The 19,336-nt window shown below is 34.8% G+C and overlaps 1 protein-coding gene across 3 annotated transcripts in view; it reads left to right on the top strand.

Annotated features, from left to right (window-relative positions):
- Dcc (DCC netrin 1 receptor) overlaps nt 1-19,336 on the top strand; it is a 1,097,715-nt gene that overhangs the window by 979,654 nt on the left and 98,725 nt on the right. For all 3 annotated transcript variants that reach the window (XM_046419457.2, XM_058571333.1, XM_058571334.1), the window contains exons 19-21: nt 5,028-5,135; nt 13,513-13,707; nt 18,799-18,831. In XM_046419457.2, coding sequence (XP_046275413.1) covers nt 5,028-5,135; nt 13,513-13,707; nt 18,799-18,831 — 336 coding nt within the window. The remainder of the gene's footprint in view (nt 1-5,027; nt 5,136-13,512; nt 13,708-18,798; nt 18,832-19,336) is intronic.

Raw genomic sequence — 19,336 nt, forward strand, 5'->3', positions numbered from 1 at the left:
ATGAAGCTTCAATACACTTAAATTAAGAACAGAAATCCATCCATTGAACAGTTGTGTCTTTGAACCATCATCATGGTAGCTATTTGGAAAGAGATTAAATACAAAATAATCACAACTAAATTTTCACTCCAATGAATCACAGCTGGATATAGGAAGAAGTGTCCTGATGGCCTTGTTCACTCTTTGGAAATAGGACAACATCATAGAACAACATTATGCAATTTACTATAGATTTTACCAGCTACATTTACTATGGATCATAAATGTAGTGTTTGTAATTTTTAAAAGGAATGCAATATACTTTGGCATTGGTGATTCACACAAATCCAACATCTGAAAAATATATGCTTTTTAATTGGGTTTAATTGTTTTCTTGATATTATAGTTGTGGGCAAACTATATGACAGATTTTGAAAATATAAAAAGATTATGCTAATCAAGCTCTTCTCAAAATAAGTTGAGTTTTGTTTTTCATTAGAATTTGTCCTATGGTGATGCAGTTCTAATTTTTATTTCAGACTACTACCTTAACTATTAGAGCTCCACTGTGAAGGTATTTCTGTTTGTGAGTACTTCTTTGTATAAGAAGTTTTCCAGTCGGTCTAATTTAATGTTAACATCCTCCTCTTCTAGTCCACATGTTCTACATGAATAGCTCATCCTCTCAGAATTCTGCCCTGGGTGCCAGTGTTCACAGCTTCTTAGGAAGAATAAGACCAGCTGAATGAGTGCTGTGCTCCAGGCTTTATTGGGAGATGAGAAAGGACCTTTCCTTGCATTTAACTTGAAAGGAGATGAATGTAGTTAAATTTAAATGAGTAAAAAGAATCTGATCTTCCCTGACTAGAAGGAGTACAGCTTCAACTTAATGCACAAAAATTCATTCACTTTCCCTTTCATAAACAAAGTGTGCACCAACATCTGACTTGATAAATGCATCCTGTTGATTTCTCATCGCCTGCCTGGCCTTGTGGGGAGGCCCATGGTGAAACATGTTGCTGGCAAAAAAAAATGATATGAGCTTTCAGAAATGTGCGTAGTAGAAAGGGTGATTGTCAAATCAGATAATGATCAGGACAGAGGTGTGAATCGCACGTGGATGAGATCCCGGGATGATGATGGGAAGCAAGAAGTAATTCACAGGTGCCTGCAGGTTTTAGAACTGTGAGGAGAAAGGGGAATGAAATGACTCTAGGGTTTCTTTTTAATTCTTCAGTAACACAAGGACTGCATGGGGCCACACCGTTAGGTGCTGAAATGGCTCATGATGAAGAGTGACTAGCAAAATTTTTCAAGTAAAAAATTTCATTCTGCCCAGATGGTGCATCCTTTATTTTATTCTGATTAAGCAAATGGAAAATAACCGGAAGGATACCTGAACTAATCAGGCCTAGGAAAAGGACAGGAGCCAGCATTACTCTCAGTCTTAGAAATGAGGAATTGTTGGTCTGTCCTTGCCAAGTACCACAGTGGCTTCATTTCACTGTTCTCCTTCCTTGGATCAGAATCCACTTTTTCAGGAGAGAGAAGCTAAGTGGCCTATCTTAAGACAGGTCATCATATAGCTAACCACAGGATAGGATGAATTCACCTTGAAGTTTCCAACTGATGTTACTACCTTGCTCATGACACAGATAAGAACTTGTTTGCCAAAGGAAAAGTTTCTCTAACAGGGAGGAGAGCAGATGGGATACCAGGCAGACCAAGTAACAATGCCCAATACAGTTCCCGCGGCTGAAATCTTTCCAAATTTTGAATGTTACTCTCCATTCGTGCACTTCATGAAGAATTTCAAACGTGAGGAAAATTGTTTAAGAGACAAAAATAACAGAGGGCACTGCTTGTCTAGTAGGACAAGATATTAATTATGGGTTTTCTAACAGTATTCATCTGTAATTGTCAGCCTCTGAGATTAAGGCACTCGTTACAAAAGGCAGAGAATGTAGTATGTATCTTTGACAAGAGTAATAATCCAACAAGAAGACAAACATTTTGAGAATAACCTGAAGTAACTCAAGAAATACAATCCCAAAATTTTGGGCAAATTGAAATCAGAGCAAATAGATTGAAATACAGATTCTGTCTGGAGAAATAAAAAAAGGTCTCACAAATCAAAGGTTGCATAGCTGTGTCCTGTGTGGATCATCAGGTACCCATTGCAGGGATTTGAAAAGGAAAGAAACAAGACTTGCAAAGATAACCAAGCAGGTGTCAGAAAGATGACGTGTTCCAAAGACATTCTGAATGGCTCAAAATTACTGAAGCATGGTGTCATGGGACAATGAGGGGAAATGGAGCTATAAACAAATCATAAATCCTATAGGGTGACGTTTAATTATTTATTTATTTAGACTTAACCCAGAGAGTTTGGGTAGTCAAAGAAGAATTTCTGTTTTTTCAACATACATTATAATTTTTAATTGAAAAAGAACAATTGTGTATGTTTAAGATATCTATGGTATTTGATTTATGTATATATTATAAATCAAATTACAAAATTTGATTTATGTATATATTTTGATTTATGTATATTGTAAATTTATATATAAATCAAGCTAATTTATCTGTCCATCACCTTACCAACTTATCATTCTTTTGTGGTAAGAGTGTTGAGAACTTAGCCTTTGAGGAATTTTGAATCACACAATACATTATTCTTAATGATGGTCACCATGCAGTGAAATAGATCACTAAAACTCACTCCCCCCTAGTCTAACTGAATTGTTGTACACTGTAGTCTTCCCTACCATTCCCTCTATCCTGCCTCTGGGAACCATGTTCCTGGAGCAGGCCAGAGTTGTACTACTTGGGTAAGTAGGGATCTTTGAAGTTAAAGCCATATTCTTTTACAAATATTAAGAAATAATGCAGTTCGTATGATAATTCTAAACATTTGAGCCATTTATCCTAATACCAAAATTTGTATTCGCCAGCCTACACAAAGTTTGATGGAAAAGAATTTTCACAGTTTAGTTGTTAGGTGACTTGTTTAAATAAGCAACTCTTCAATGTATTATCTTGGTTGCTAAAGTTAAGGAGTTAGTTTATGTTTCATTGAATACCATAATAGATTGAGTAAAATAATCTATTCATCATAATTTGTCTGTCTTCTAAATACACATCAATTGAATTTTAACTCAGTTAAGAAAAAGTCTGTTTTGACTATTAATTTCTTCTATGATTGTGAAATTATTTTTGATACCTGTTATAATAATCTAGGTCAATTTCTGAGTCTATATTATCTTCCTAATCATGGCCTAGAAAATAAGTCAAATGAACTCTTTACAGCAGGATGCTATCATCTTTAAGACAGCATGGCCTCTGGTATTTTCCTATACCAAATCTGCTTTTCTTGCAATACTGAGCCTAATATGATATTGTATGCATGCAAACCTTTACAATTACACTTGACTTCTGCTTTCTTCTCTTATTCCTCTCTTTTCTTTTCTTTCTTTCTTTCTTCATTCTAGTCATTCTCCTCCTCATCCCCTTCTTCTATTTCTTTCCCTTTTCTTTTATGTCTTCTACCTTCTCTCTCTCTCTCTCTCTCTCTCTCTCTCTCTCTCTCTCTCTCTCTCTCTCTCTCTCTGTTTTTTTTTTAATTGAAATATATTGCCTGGCACAGTAGCACATGTCTGTAATCCCAGTGGCTGAGGAGGCTGAGGCAAGAGGATCATGAGTTCAAAGCCACCCTCAACAATTTAGCGAGACACTGAGCAACTCAGTGAGACCCTGTCTCTAAATAAAATATAAAAAGGGCTGGGGATGTGGCTCAGTGGTTAAGCATCCCTGGCTTCAATCCCAATACAAAAAAAAAAAAAAAATTGAAATATATTACATACCTGGTCAATATATTAAATTTAGGTGAAACTTCAAATAATGAAGTTGATTGGAATCCCAGTGACTTTGACCATCAGGCATAGGAAAGAAAATGGTGTGTGATAGATGAGAATAATTGGTGTCTCCTATTTGGCTCATATTTGAAGTTCTACTCAGGAAGAGATACTGGAAATAAAGTGTAAAAAATGTATAGATTGTCTAGCAGAAGAACTGAAAAAAAAACGATTAGAGTGTTGATGAGTTCTAACCTAGAGACCAACTTCTATCTATCTTGTGGTGCACAGAATTCACATTTGGATACAAAAAAATTCCTCCAGAACCCAAACATAGAGCCTTAGATGTGTTCTAAATCTCCCTGTGTCAAAATAAGGGGAACAAAGAAACTGTAGCTCTAGATTTGGAGCATGTTAACTAATTAGAAGGAAAACTGTCTTTCATAGCATAAAGGGTGAGAGAACAAGTTGGAAGAGGCCTCGAAAATACTGGACTGGGCCAGCCAGTTTGCTTCAAATGAACATATATTTACAATGTTCTTCAGCCAAACAGAGGGAGAAGTAGCTTCAAGAAGAGCCTGGTTTCCAGCCATCCTGTTTCACACAGGTGGCTATGAACGCACTCATGAATACTTCTTACCCCCTCTATTTAGTGTCTCACATTTGCCTTCTTTTTAGAAGATACCCAACATGTTCCCAAGGCAACATGGTTTGACCTGAGTTTTAATTCTTTTTTCCCCTGGCTTTTAAGGAAATAATTGGATGGCATTTTCATTTATACACCACAGTTGTATCATAATTCTGTCTCTTGAAGCCATGTAGCCATCAGTCTCACTGTCAGTCTCTTTTTCCTTGTTCCTACAATGGTTCTCCTATTTGTACTGTGAGCTCACTTGAAGACATAAGCTGGGCTTATCTCCTCCAGGTGGACACACATCCTATTCTCTCTGCATTCACTCTTGGAAGTCAGTTAACCTCCATGAAAAGCCATAAATTTTTATATCTTTGTTAATGTAATTCAAAACCTTGAAATGAATTGTAAATAGCAAAAAAAAAAAAAAGAAAAAAAGAAAAAAAAAACCCACGATACACCTCATGATAGATTCTGAGCATCAACATCATAATTAAAAGTCTTACAACGTCTGTTTCCTTTCATAACCAATGACGAGGCCTTGTCTCTGTCTCATCTTGCAGCCCCAACCTCTGCTCCCAAGGATTTGACAGTCATTACTCGGGAAGGCAAGCCTCGTGCTGTCATCGTGAGCTGGCAGCCCCCCTTGGAAGCCAATGGGAAAATTACGGGTAAGCACCCACCTTTCTTTCCCTGTGTTGCCCTGGTCAGGCCTGCGATTGCTTACCCCCCAGTGCTGCTCTTGCCTGTGTGCATTAGTTTCTCTGTCAGTATCCCAGTTCACTCCCTGGCCCTGCCTGGCTGTCTCCTCCTGGCCCCCACAGTCTGGTCTGTAGCATTCCTGAATGGTGCGTGCAAATACACACACATGCACATTTCCTTCCAGTTGCTATGTGAAAGACAGGTATTTCAATTAGGAGAGGCCTTTTGTTTTTTATTCTATGGAGCATTAATATAACCATCTTATGGAGTAAGCTGAGTATAGATGGCTGAAAGAAGCTGGGTTGTTTGGCAATTATGAAATACAAAAGATGCCTAATAACCATGTGTTTTTATACAGCACATGTGAAGGAGGTTTGTCTGGGGATTTTTAATTTCTCACTTAGCTTTTAGCTTCTTACTTAAATCATAAGGTTCAGAAAATACTTAATATTGACTGACAGAAATTGAACATAATGAATATTTCACAGTGACAGATTTTATTTTGCCAAATATTGCTGATAACATCAATGCCTAATTAAAGCGTCCATTAGAAGCCTGTAATGTTAATTTAGTATGAAAAATATAATGGAGTTCTATCAAAGATTTTGCATTTAAATGATCACTTTAGGCTTTTAATAGATGTCTCCATAGCATATAATTATTATGAAAAATATTGTATAACTCAAAATGTGCACATTATAGTCTAATTAATTTGAACCATTGGGTTAGGAACACGTAAGAGTCACTCCTGTTTCTTCTTTTTTTTGCATTCAAGAGGTAGATAGCAGTACCATAAATTAACAACATGATTCAGTCACTCTGTGATACAGAGATAAGCCGGGAAATTGCAGTTTCAGAAGGCACACTTACTTTATGTGAGTTACATTTTGATTTTTGCAAAATGAAAAGATAATGTGAAAATTCCACGTGTGATTGAAATTTAAGTTGAAGATTTGTTTTCTCTAGGAAATGGCTCTTAGTGCAATAGCAAACAGAATTTTCATTTGAGCTGACAAATATGGAAAAAGAAGAGAGGCATAAAATCTCCCCCAAACCTTATATGTTCTGTTGTCAGTGTGCCAGGCCTTTTAAAACCAAGCCAGGATCATTCCAATTTTCTTTTATTCCCTCTCTCACTGCTATGATCTATTTTCATTGGTTCTGTCTCAGTACTTTTGTAGCTTTTGATTTATTTATATTTTGTTTCATCATAGTTATTTATAAGCATATTATAAATCAGTATATAATAAGTTTAAGAGAAAAAGTAGAATAGAAACTGTCTAAATAAAAGCAAGTTTTTATGAAAGAGAAAATACACTTTTGGTAAAAAATAAAATGAGTCCTATTCTCCACTCATTAAAATTCTCCACTCTTATTTTAAAAATATTTTCAGATAGTCCATGTAAAGAATAGAATGTAGTTTCAACTCTAAAATAAAGTCTAATTTTGTATTTCTAGGGGGAATAATTGAAATCTGGCCCATATGAAGAAATACAAATTAATCAAAGCAATAAAATTCTATTTATTATTATTTCAATGCATGTGAAAGCAACCTTGCCCACATACTTTATTTAGAGTTGTCTGTTCAGTTGTTCTCACCAATAAAAATCTGTATGTTCTCTCATAATGGAAAAATAAAAATATGAGAGGTAATATGTTTTATCTTTAAAAACCCTGGTCATTTATTAAGACAAAATTATGATTATCAAATTGAGATGTTGACTCAGTTCAAAGGGAACAAACACAAAGAACCCTTAAGAGAACTTCTGTTTCATTTTTAATTTGGTTCATTCAAATTACCTCCAGAAAATAAGATATTCACAATACTAGACCACAAGGTTGAGGGCTCAGATTTGCTACACTCAGCTTTTAATAGAAATGCAAAGAAAAATATGAACTCTGTCCCTGTGTGGCTAGGCCATGTGTGTCTATAAGGGATGTGCTTTGAGTGACATTTGTTTCTGATTGTTTTCCTAATTCCTTTATGTGGACAGCAGTAGAACAGGTGGCTAAGAACCCAGTCTCCTAAGGGCAGTGCTTGGATAGGTCATTTAATGTCTCTGAGACTCTCTCTCACTTTATAAAATAAGGATAGAAATAGCACATCGTTCATAAAAGTGTTATAATAATACAGTACAGAGAAAAATCCCTGATGCCCAGTGATACACTAGCCGATACATTATTACATTAGTGATACATTATTCCAATTTGAAATCCATTCTAGAACAAGCCTTTACTACAGTGCTTTGCATAGAACCCAGACCATCATTCTATAAATATAACTACTTCAGAGAGATTAAAGAAGAAGTACAGAAGAGGAAATTCAGATAAATCCAGTATCTAAATTCCCTGATCATAATCTCACAACACCTACACTTTCAGAAGAGAATGATTCAATATACATAAAGCATTTATTGCATGTTTAGCATCCTGCTAAGCATTTTAGTATTGTTAAGTGATCACATATTCTCATTATTCCTTTTTAAAATAGTGATTAGGGTTTTCTGGGTACATAACTCATCTGAACTCAAATAACCAAGAAGTAGCAAACCTAAGATTATGAACTTGGGTCCTCAATGATTATACTGTGTTTTGCTCCAACTTATTATATTCTATTGTCCTAAATCAATGAATCTCAACAGAGTTTTAGTTTATTTTATCTGGGAAGAAACAACTTGGTATTTTTGAAAGCTTCTTGAATGATTTGAATGTTGAGAGTTATAAAACATTGTCTGAATAAATGCAGTGGCCGACACTGTTCAAGTCAGGGACAACCGAGGAGAGAGGAGGTAAGCCTTTCAGAGACTGTTTTCTTATCTGTGCAGGCTCCTGGCTGAGGCTCCACTGTTTTTCTGTGTTATTTGATGCTCTAATTCAGTTTCTCTCCTTTTGAATGCTCTTTTCTTATGACTTCCATAAAATCATGTTCTTCCCACTTTCCAGACTAAAGCTTCTGTCAGTCTCAGTTATGGACAGTGCTTCTCCCTGTTTTTTAAACACTGCTTCCCTGATACAAGTCTTCTCATTCCCTTTGCTACTTTCTCTGGAGAATTGTCTATAGCAGAGTCCATTGTTAGTAAATACCCACTTGTATCTCTGAAGTCTCTGTCTCCTTCCAAGAAGTTCTAAACACACACATCCAACTTCATATTAGGCATCCGCATGATCCTGTCTTATTGACTCCTCTTTCTCTTCCCCGATGTCTCTACTTTCATCTTCCTTTTTTCTATCACCCAATACAACTGGCCAAATAATGTTATTATGTTCTATAGTAAGTTTAAGACCATCCAGGATTGTGGACCCCTCTGGGAAGTCAAATTGGAATCAAAAGTGTCAAATTCTCTCACCCCCATCTTTTTAAAAGCCTTCATGGTTTATTTGGTTGCAAGAGTTGGAAACTTGGTTATCTTGACTTCTTCATCCTTTTCCTGTATAATCATGAGAGAAAATCTAAATGCCTTTAGTCAGTGATGAAAGCTTCATGAGAACAGATTTTGTTCAGCACTCTGTTCCCGTCAGCAACATTCTTAGCCAGGCACGTTGGTGCACACCTAAAATCCCAGGATATAAGAGAAATATGATTACAAGTTCAATGCCAGCCGCAGCAACTTTGTGAGGCCCTAAGCAACTCAGCGATGTGATGCCCTGTCTGTAAATAAAATATAAAAAAGGGATGAGAAGGTTACTCAGCAGTTTAGCATCCCTGGGTTCAATCCCTAGTACCAAACACACACACACACACACACACACACACACACACATTTTTGACACATTGCAGGTAATTAATAAATGTTTGTTTGTTGGGTAGATCAGTCACTGAATTCTAATTAAATATATTCTTTCTGTTTGACTTGAAAAAAGTTCTTATTATTCTAAGTAAGACACTTTGAGTAAGACACTTCCTGTGGGTTTAATAATATTATGAAAAATAAATAAATACATAAATTTGTAGTATTCAGTATATAGTTACTATGTAGAAGATAATAAAATAGAAAAAATAGAAACACCATATTACATTTTTAAAATACATTGTCTTGCAGCAACTGGTTTTAAGAGGAGGAAATGGACACCTATTATAATAAGCAAAGCTGCTCAGGTTGTACAACCAGAAAATGGAAGAGCTATAGCTTCAGGTCAGGTCTTTCCGAGTCCATAGCTTACAGCTTTTAACCATGGAAAAGGAAGAAATGGGTCCTTCTTTCCTTATCTACCCATTTGTGAATGTAGTTATTTTTTTAAAAAGTTAAAAAATTTTCAAAAGCCCTCATTGGGTCGAACTCCTTATTGGTAGGAGTTATGTTACATAGCTTGGTCTTCCCAGTACTTAGCAGTCCTCCTCATCCATGGAAGGGAATCAATATCACATGAGAAGAAGAGTGGAAAGGAACAAAGAAAGAGAGATGGAGTTGAACACATTCTGACATTTTGCTTCTGTAATTGCAACTACCTCTTTGTATAAAAGGTCAAAATGATGAATCTATGATGTTACACTTTTTACATATTAGATAAATATGAATCTAATATAGGAAAGTCTAGTTGGATCAACAATCACAGAAGATCTTAAAAACTGTAGTATGGCCTAATGCCTTGTCATTTGGCCAGTTGCAGTGGACAAGAGACAAAAATCAAGTAGGTAAAAGAAAACAAATGGAGAAATATATTGAATTAGGTACAGAAAAATAAGTATACAGCTACATAAAGTTACTGAGAATACAATGGTTTGCTCCAAACTGTGTGGTTTGCTTCAAATTTTGTGAGGAAAGGCAGTATCAAGGATTGAACTCAGGGACACTTGGCTACTAAGCCACATCCCCAGCCCTATTTTGTATTTTTCTTAGAAACAGGGTCTCACAGAGTTGCTTAGCGTCTCACTTTTGCTCAGGCTGGTTTTGAACTCGCGATCCTCCTGCCTCAGCCTCCCAAGCTGCTGGGATTACAGGCGTGCACCACTGAGCCTGGTGGAAATCTGTAAGACTTTAATGGTGAATTTAGTGTCTTATATCATCCCCCAAGTGTAATGGTTTGCTTTCTCCAGGGCCATTTCTTAGAGTTGAATGATAGAATCAGTTGTAGTCTGTATTATCCTTCATCTTCTCAAATTTGAAAAAGAAAAAGAGAAAGGGTAGGTTTCCCCACTAATATTAAGAACTGGCTCAGATAATAATTTGAAATTGTCAGAATTTGAGTCTTAAATGTTCACCTTTAATTACTTGATTCCAGAACTGTCATTTTTAAATATATAAAGAAATAATTTTTACATAGGTTAAGTCACAGTGAAGGCAACTATTTTGTTCTCATTTGATAAATGGTGAAAATTGGGAATAAGTGTAATTGGCCTAGAATGGAAGCAGAGTTCTCCAGACTTGGAGTTGATCATACACTTGAACAATTGCTGTAAGTGCCATGAATGTAAGACTTGGCTGTTATAGGCTACATAATTTCACTTAGTAAGTGAAGTTCAGTATCTATTATGTGAAGACTATTTTATTAAGTTTTTTTGAAGAATCAAAATGCAATATAAGATATGGCTCCTGAACTAAAGGAATGGTTTGTATCTTTTTGAAGAGATAAGAAATGCACATAATAAAAAATATTAGTATTATTATTGCTAGTACCAGGTACTTCTTTTCAATAAATATATTTTTTTAGGGAGGCTGCTCTGGACTAAAGAAAATGAGGATATTTTGTTGATATTGATGATGGCAACTGAGTTATAAATAAATGAGCAAAAGACAAGTGCTTTATCCAATGATATATCACAGTCCCTTTGAATTATAGCCTTCCAATTTTAATATTTACCAGAGGAAAAAATCAACTTCAGCATTTTAAAATTTTGTAATAATCTTTATATTGGCAAGACTTTTAACTTCTCTTGAGATCTCAAGCATCTTTTTTTAAAAAATTCATTTTTTATTCTAATTTGTTATACAAGACAGCAGAATGCATTTAAGACATTTTATTTGTGATATTGACATCATCAAAAAATATAGATTCCACATGTCACCTATAGTAGTGATTCCTGGCCTTTCTTGATCACAGAAATCGTCCATCCAGATTACTGAGGTTATCCTAACCTGTTGTATTAGATATCCATTGCTTTGTAGCAATAGGACTACAAATTTAATAACTTAAAATAATATGTATTTATTATCTCAGTTTTTGTGTGTCTATAATAGCATAATTTCACTAAGTGCTGTGCTCTAAAGTCTCTCACAAGGTAACCAACCAAGATACACCTTCATTGCAGTCTCATCTTTGGTTTTACTGGAGAAATATTTTCTTTGAAACATATGTGGTTATGAACAAGAATTACTTTCTTATTGGATGTTGGCCAGAAACTACCTTTTCTTCCTGCAAAGTGGTCTTCTCCATTTAATGATTTGCTTTATCAAAACCAAGAGAGGAAAGAATCTAGAGTCTGCTAGCAAAAGTTCATAATCTTATGTAACACAATCATGGAAAAGCTAACCCATCACATTTGCTATATCTGTTAGCTAGATGTAAGTCTTAGAACTCATCTAAACTTAGAAAGGATGACATAAGGATGTGCATACCAGAGCGCAGGAGAAATTGGGGGCCATTGAAGACTGTTCACCACAAGTGTTAAATAAATAAAAAAAAACCTATTATGGGGTCTATTTTTCATAAATCATAACCACTCCTCAGATAATTCTTATGGTTCTGCAGATTTGGGAAACACCAAACTAAGGGAAAGATGAAGGCCAACATAAAATAGGTACAAATTTGCAGCATTGGTCAGATTTGAAGAGAAATGGGCTTCTGGATGTTTGGACTCATAACTTTGCTTAACCCTCCAGAACCATAAGGAAGAAATATCTAGCTTACGGTCCAGGATGCATGCCTCACACTAACATGTCATTCTATAAAGCACTATGGGATTAAGTGATGAGTGACACAAAATCATAAATGCTTTTATACAATATTAAAAAAAAGCTTATAGAAATTAATGTTTCTCAATTAATTTAATTAAACATTAAATTAATGTTTGAGGATAAGGTTTCAATAGGTCAGATACAGCTTAAACTAGACTGATGGATGAGTGTGAATTGGTCAGAGAAAGTAAAAGAACATGGAATGGTTCAAGAATAAGAGGGGGAGAGAATAAGCGTGCTACGCAGAACAGTCTTCTCCTAGTGAGAGTGTGTGCTGATATGGGGATACCACTGCATGATTAGTCAGAAGGGAAGTGGGTGTGAGTCAGAGACCTCTGTGGCATAACCATTCCGAAGCCCTGGGAGTGAAGGTTCTCAGTGCAGGTGGGAGACAGAGGGACTCAAAACGAAAGAATTGGTAAACTCAAGGAAAACAGCTGTAAAAAAAAAAAAAAACATACTTACCAATAAATATTAAATGTGTAAGAATAGACCTAAGGACTTTTGTGGCCAATCCGGTGTCAATATCATTGCAGAATTTTGGCAGAAAAGGAGATCACTACCACATTCAGGTAGTAAAGGCACCCATGAGGAGCCCCTCTGAGCTGCCACCTGACAGTATAACATAAATATTATTAATTAATGCTTTTAAGTAAGAGCTAGCTCACAAATTGCCTAAGTCTAATGTTAGAATATGAATATTTTAGAGGGATACCTGGAGCATATCAGACTATTTGACAGTAAACAGTTAGCATTCAAGTCACTTAGCCCCTAACGCAGGGAATTAATGATACTATCACCTAGAGTTATCCAGCAGTGCTTATTTATCTGTCTAGCTGGGCTGGAATATTGGAACTAGCATTAGATTTTTAGTATGGTGGTGGAGGCTATCATTCCAACCCTTTTACCAAGTAACTACAGGTCAGCTTCATCATCTGTAAAATGAGAAAATACTGCCCTTGCCAACCTCACATAATCAGCAAAACAATCAAATATCATTTACTTTTATAACACTTCAAACAACTACAGCATACACTTTCCCATATATTTTTATCATTTAAGTGTAAAACAAAATAAGCATTACTTATTTTCATTACTGGACTGCTCCAAAAGTTATGCAAACTTGCTGTCTCTCTTTACATTTTTATCATGCTTATATATTAGAACCAATAATCAGGATTCATGGTAGCAGAAAGCACACATTTTTAAATGTAGAAGATGTTTTTATTTCTAATGTCCTAATTCCATTTTCTGATTCTGTATATTGAAGCAATTATTTATCTAATCCTTGCAATATGAAAAAAAATTACTTGTTAAAGTTAATGCTGTTGTTTAAAGATTGTGGATACATAATAATCATTGTCAATTATATTTGGGAAACATGAGTGCTGGAAGCAAAACTATAATATCTAGCCCATACACTAAACAAAGCTGCATTTGTCTATTCATGCAGCTTACATCTTGTTTTATACTTTGGACAAGAACATACCCATCGATGACTGGATTATGGAAACAATCAGTGGTGACCGGCTTACCCATCAAATCATGGATCTCAACCTTGACACTATGTATTACTTCCGAATTCAAGCACGAAATGCAAAAGGAGTGGGGCCCCTCTCTGATCCCATCCTCTTCCGGACTCTGAAAGGTTTGAATCATTTCCTATCATGCCTTCCTTCTCTGGGGGATTCTGGAAAATGACCCTGTAGTTTGGGTGAGAAACTACCCAATGTCATTTCTGTTGGCAACATAGTTGCAGTGAACATTCAGAAAAATTTAGAAAGTACCTTTTATGCTCAAAGCCAATATGTCAAAGAAAAATGTATCGTATTCTCACAACTCCTGCCATCACCACAAGGCAGACATATTTAGATTGATGTTTTTATTTACAATCCTTTTGGAATTTTGTATTGATTTCATGTACATTGGTTCTATTCAAAATATAATGAAACCCTTCAGCCATTATATGTAAGAGAATAAAAATTAAAATGCATTGAATTATGTGAATGCCAACTTTAAATATTTTCTTTCAGGAATTATCATACTTATATATTAAATGGAATTTTGATGTGGCAAGGCAGAAAATTTCTAACAAAATGAATATGTTTATTTAAATTCCCAAAGTAGCAACAATTAAAAAAAATCTTGTAATATGATTAGAAGAAACCTCCATATGTTTGTAAGAATATCCATAGCTACTCAATTTAAAGATAGCTATATGTTCATATAGAAAAGGACTAAGGTCAAAGAACAGTGAGTACATCAAAATAATTTTCATATAAGCCACAGTATTTTTAGACCACAATATTTTTTTTCCTCAGAAGCAAATGGTTTCAAGAGCCTCAATCATTTAACACCAGAAAATAATTTGAATGTTCCATAACTGATATACATAAGATGTATACTTGTGTCATGATATGCACTATTTTAAGAAGTCTACGCCTACATATCCTGCAGAAAACTTGATAATATGTCATGGCATACAACTATGACTTTAAAACATGTGGATAGTTGATATTTTCACCCATTTATTTGACATACTCAAATAAATGTCCAAGAATAATTGTATGTTTCTCAGTTCTCCTAGGAAGATAACCTAACAAATAGTGGACTTTTAAATTCTCATGAGTGAGCTATTCAAAAGCTGGATTTTGGTAGGCGCTAGTCTGAAAGTTTGCCAAGAACATACAAACAAGCATTCAACCTAAGCCTGCATGACAGTTCTTAATGATGGAGCAGAATTTAAGAGGGAGGTGGAAAAGAGAGGAGCTAATCTGTGTCTACCTAGGTTTGGAGGACTTCATGTCTAAATCAGGTTTTATTCCAAATGAGTGATTGAAAGGCAGCCAGTTATTCATTTTGTGGTAGCATAAAATGGAGCTCCATAATATTTTGCAAATGCTTCATCTTTATCTGTAGATGAGTGCCAAATTAATTTCATGCCCACAGTGTGTGCCAACTAAGAGATCTCAGGGAGGTTTTAAGATGACTTAAGTCATCCAAATGTAGTAAACAGCATCATGATGAGATATCACAGGACACACAGGCCCACATTGATAACCAGTCTGTAGATTATGTAATGATTTTCAGTATTTCCTTTCTTGGTGTTTTCCCTAAGTGACCTAAACTCATCTATAAAATTATTTTCAAAACTAAAAACAAATTTGGGAGTTTGTTGTACAACATATCATCTATAAGAACTGTGTTTCATACCTTGATTTTATGTTTAATATTGTCTATTATAAACATCTCATGCTCAATAATAAATTTTAAACAAACATTCCTTATATTGGAAATAAGTTTGTAATGTCTTGGGTGCACTCGAAAATATTGACATTGCCCGTCTTCATCAATATTTGACCTCGTACTTGTATGCATCTTGCATGTCACTTTCAATGACAGGTGTTCTCAGACCAATAAATTGCTCATCCTGAGATTTAAAAACACAATAAACCAGATCTATACTGATGATATAAAATCATGCTATTGCTCTCTGATTTAAGATTTTCAATCCCCAAAGCTGCATTAAAACATAAGTCCTCTATTCATCAGAATGTAACTTTGTTTGACACACAGAAAGGCTTAGAAGTTTGTGCAAAGCTCAGGAAACTCCCAGTAGTCTAACGGGTAATGGGCAAGTGTTTCATTGCAAATCATGCCCCAGGCAGGTGTCCACAAAACTCATTCTTTCATATTCAGTCTTTGCAAAAAAAAAAAAAAAATAGCAGCTTCTTCTACTGGAGATTAGAGTTTTATCTTTTTGGTATGAGCAACCAGCCTGAGAGGTTCAGAAAACTCCATCAGTAATCACTGGTTAATTAAAAGGGAATTTATAATTAGGAAGGGATTATATTCCTCTGCACTTATGTACATGCATACATGTGATATATTTAACTCTTTATAATGTTAATTAAAATAATCTTGGACTTGATTCTCTGACCAGATACCTCTCTTGCCCACATCCTTCCCCAGCTTCCATTAGGATAGACACACACCATGGAAACATTGAAAGCCATAGGTGTGTCTCTTGTGTCTCTCTGGTGTCTCCTTCCTCTGATTAAAATATGTGTCTCCATATTGGCCTCTCAGGGTAACAGGGGGAAGGATGTTTCCAATGGAGTGAACCACAGAAAATTCTTATAGAGAAAGTGAGACATTTTCTGGACAAAAAGGAGCAGAGTGTTCAGCAGTGAGGCTCCCAAAGAAAAATCTGTTCTCTGGGCATCCTTACTCATTTTTCTGAAATGTGTCCCTCCCTCACTGAGTAATAAAACACACTAAAAGCTGTGTACCAGAATAGAAAAAGAAAATGTTTAGTGTTTAAATTATTTTGTGACAAAATACATGATTTTCTGACATATGACATGAGCAATTAAAAATGCAAAGAACAAATCACAAGACTTTAAAGCCATTATTTATCTTAAATAAAAGATAATTTGTTAGAATTCATTTGGTCTCCATTGGGAAATATTCTTCAGTACTTAATCATGTTGGAAACATTCAAAATTTCTCAAGTTATATTCAATTCAGCTTTGTTAACAGAGAAGCAAATCTAGAACAAATATATTTATTTATCACTTGTTAAGAATATCAGACTGCAGACAGTGTACTCAATGTGATTAATGATAAAAGAAGGAACAAAGTTTCGATTTGAGATACGGTTAGGTTTCCTTTCTCTCTTTTTTTCCTCCTGACATCATTCTGAATAGTTCTTCACTAAATGCAATACGTTGATTAGTATTATTTCAGGAGTGCATCCTGCTCTGGACATCAAACCTGTACATGTCACATACTGTATGGCTACTTATGACTCTAAAACATTCTACCTCTCCTTACTAGAGACCTGGAGTGATGCTTCTGATAACACAGCTTTTTTCCTCAAAGGCTCAAATTCCTTTTCTCCATATACTACATATAATGCAATTGCCAGTCAAAAGCACCTGTCTTCAGCAACCCCATAACACTGTAATAAAAGTATTTGGGGAAGTCCTTAGTCTTCAATGGGAAATGGAAGAGAAAATCAAGATAAAAATTAAATTGTAGTGATCAGTTTATAAAAGATTAGATCAGAGAGCCTGATGGATTTTTAAAAATTTTAAATTTTGAGAAGATATAAAGATGTTTATAAAACTCATTTAAAGCTTGCACGGAATACAGGGTATTAAGCACCAATCCTTGAGGGAGCATGAAGAAGAATAGCCCTGCCCATCTGCTATACAGTATAGTTCTTATAGATAACAACACTGTATTGTGCACTTGAAATTTACTAAGAAGATAAAAATTTTATTGTATTCTTTCCACAGGGGAAAAAAAGAAAGGTGGTGGGAGGAAGTTTGGGGAGTTAATGGATAGGTATGATGTTGCTGATGGTGATAGTGCATACTTTTTTCCAAACTCATAATTGTACACATTAAATATGTACAGCTTTAGGCTTTCAAACATATCTCAACAAAGTGTTTTCTTAAAAAATAAAGCTAGTAGCATCTTAATCAAATAAACATCTGTGTGTGTGTGTGTGTGTGTAATTTTCCAAAGAGGAATTTAGAATTCAAAGTCTATTACACATTGTTAACTTTTCATAGAATATGTGTACACATAATTTTAAGCTGAAGGAAGATGTAATTGATCTCTGGTTTTAGAATCTGTCCCAGGATGCATTAGACATAAACCCTGTTCCTCTGAACAGGGATATCTTTCAACAGCATCATTATTTAAGTGTTTTGATTCTGTTGAACATTATTATTGAACAATTAAGTGTGCTCTTTGGTTTATAAAAGGACCACGCCTGAAGGACATCTGCTAAAGTATTTTTCAGACAATATTGATAGATTTGCTATGAGACTACCATACATAAAAGAGAGCAGGCTATGTTATATGCTATCATATACCTATGATATTTTTCTCATGTAAACTTAATTGAGAGAAAAGCAAAGCAAATCAGCAACTATAGTATTCTACCCGTCAATTTTGAGTGGAATTGAGTTAAAATGCCCCAAATACTCAAAGCTCAAAGACAACCAAATATAGGTGAAATAACCAACTGATAAAGCTTTACAAAAATCTGCTTTGGCTAAAACACCATATCACAATTTTAAGAAATACTAGAAATTTGCCTTCTAATTTAATTTCATTTGATTGGGAGAAAAGCCACTTTTTAAAATCTTTGAGTTATTTTTAAATTTAAAAGACCATTATTATAAGTCACCTGAAGTTATAAGTGAATTAAGAGCTATCTTTACAAGCTCTCAACATCTATTAAACCATTAATATGATTTCATATTGATGATATATCATTATTTTGTCCCATCCATTTAAGAATTGGCTGAGTTTTCTTTAAAAAAACTGCAAACAGGAAATAGCTCTATTAACTTTACTTAAAATATATGTGTGTGATAAACACTTGGTAACTGCATCTATTTTTTTACAGTCATTCTTAATTTCAATTCAACTTACATGATTATCCTTTTGAGTTTATGTTTAGTAGGATGTGACCAAATGAGATATTTTCAAAGTCTATTTATGTAGTAAAAACATTATTTTCCTTTTTTTTTTCCTGTGACTACTTAATTGATAAAATAATCACATATAACTTTGGATCTTTATCAATTATATTTCAATAGGTCATTGACCTTGATATGTAAACTTGGGAACAAAACCGTTGATTTTGTACGTCAGCTTTCTTACTAGCAACTGTCAAAATCTAATAATATTCTTTCTTTCTTTCTTTCTTTCCCTACAGTGGAACACCCTGACAAAATGGCTAATGACCAAGGTATGGTGACTCAATCTGTCATTATTTCCTTCTTGTGTCGGTCCTATCTTTGGAAGTGTTGGTCATTACTTTGCCTTCCTCTTTTCACCTGGACCATACACCTGATGAAGCAGACGTTGGGATGATGATTAATCTTGTTAATGAAGTTCTGCTTGGCTGAGGCTGCGGCTCTGATAGGGAAGATGTAAATTTTCTTGAGAGGAAATTGTTTTGTCTCTATTCTGAAGGACCAATTAAAATGTCAAGCTTCTTTGTATGAAATAAATTTTTAGTCCCTGTCTGCACTTCTGAATAATTCACATTAAGTATAATTAAGCTCAGCGTAATTTTCAAGCTGCTCTTGCACCCTTTCATGAGCTATGGAGGAAAGTTCTGTAGCGCTACATAAATCATACGTGCTTTTCCTCTGCATTGAGCTCCTTTTAATAAATAAAAACAAAGTTGGGTCAACTTTTTTAGGCATTATCATTGTTCATTTTGAATCCGGAAAGCTTTCATTGCATGC

Source organism: Marmota monax, unplaced genomic scaffold (genome assembly GCF_021218885.2).
Source record: "Marmota monax isolate L192 unplaced genomic scaffold, Marmota_monax_Labrador192_F-V1.1 WCK01_AAM20220418_F8-fsc00088, whole genome shotgun sequence".
Lineage (NCBI taxonomy): Eukaryota > Metazoa > Chordata > Mammalia > Rodentia > Sciuridae > Marmota > Marmota monax.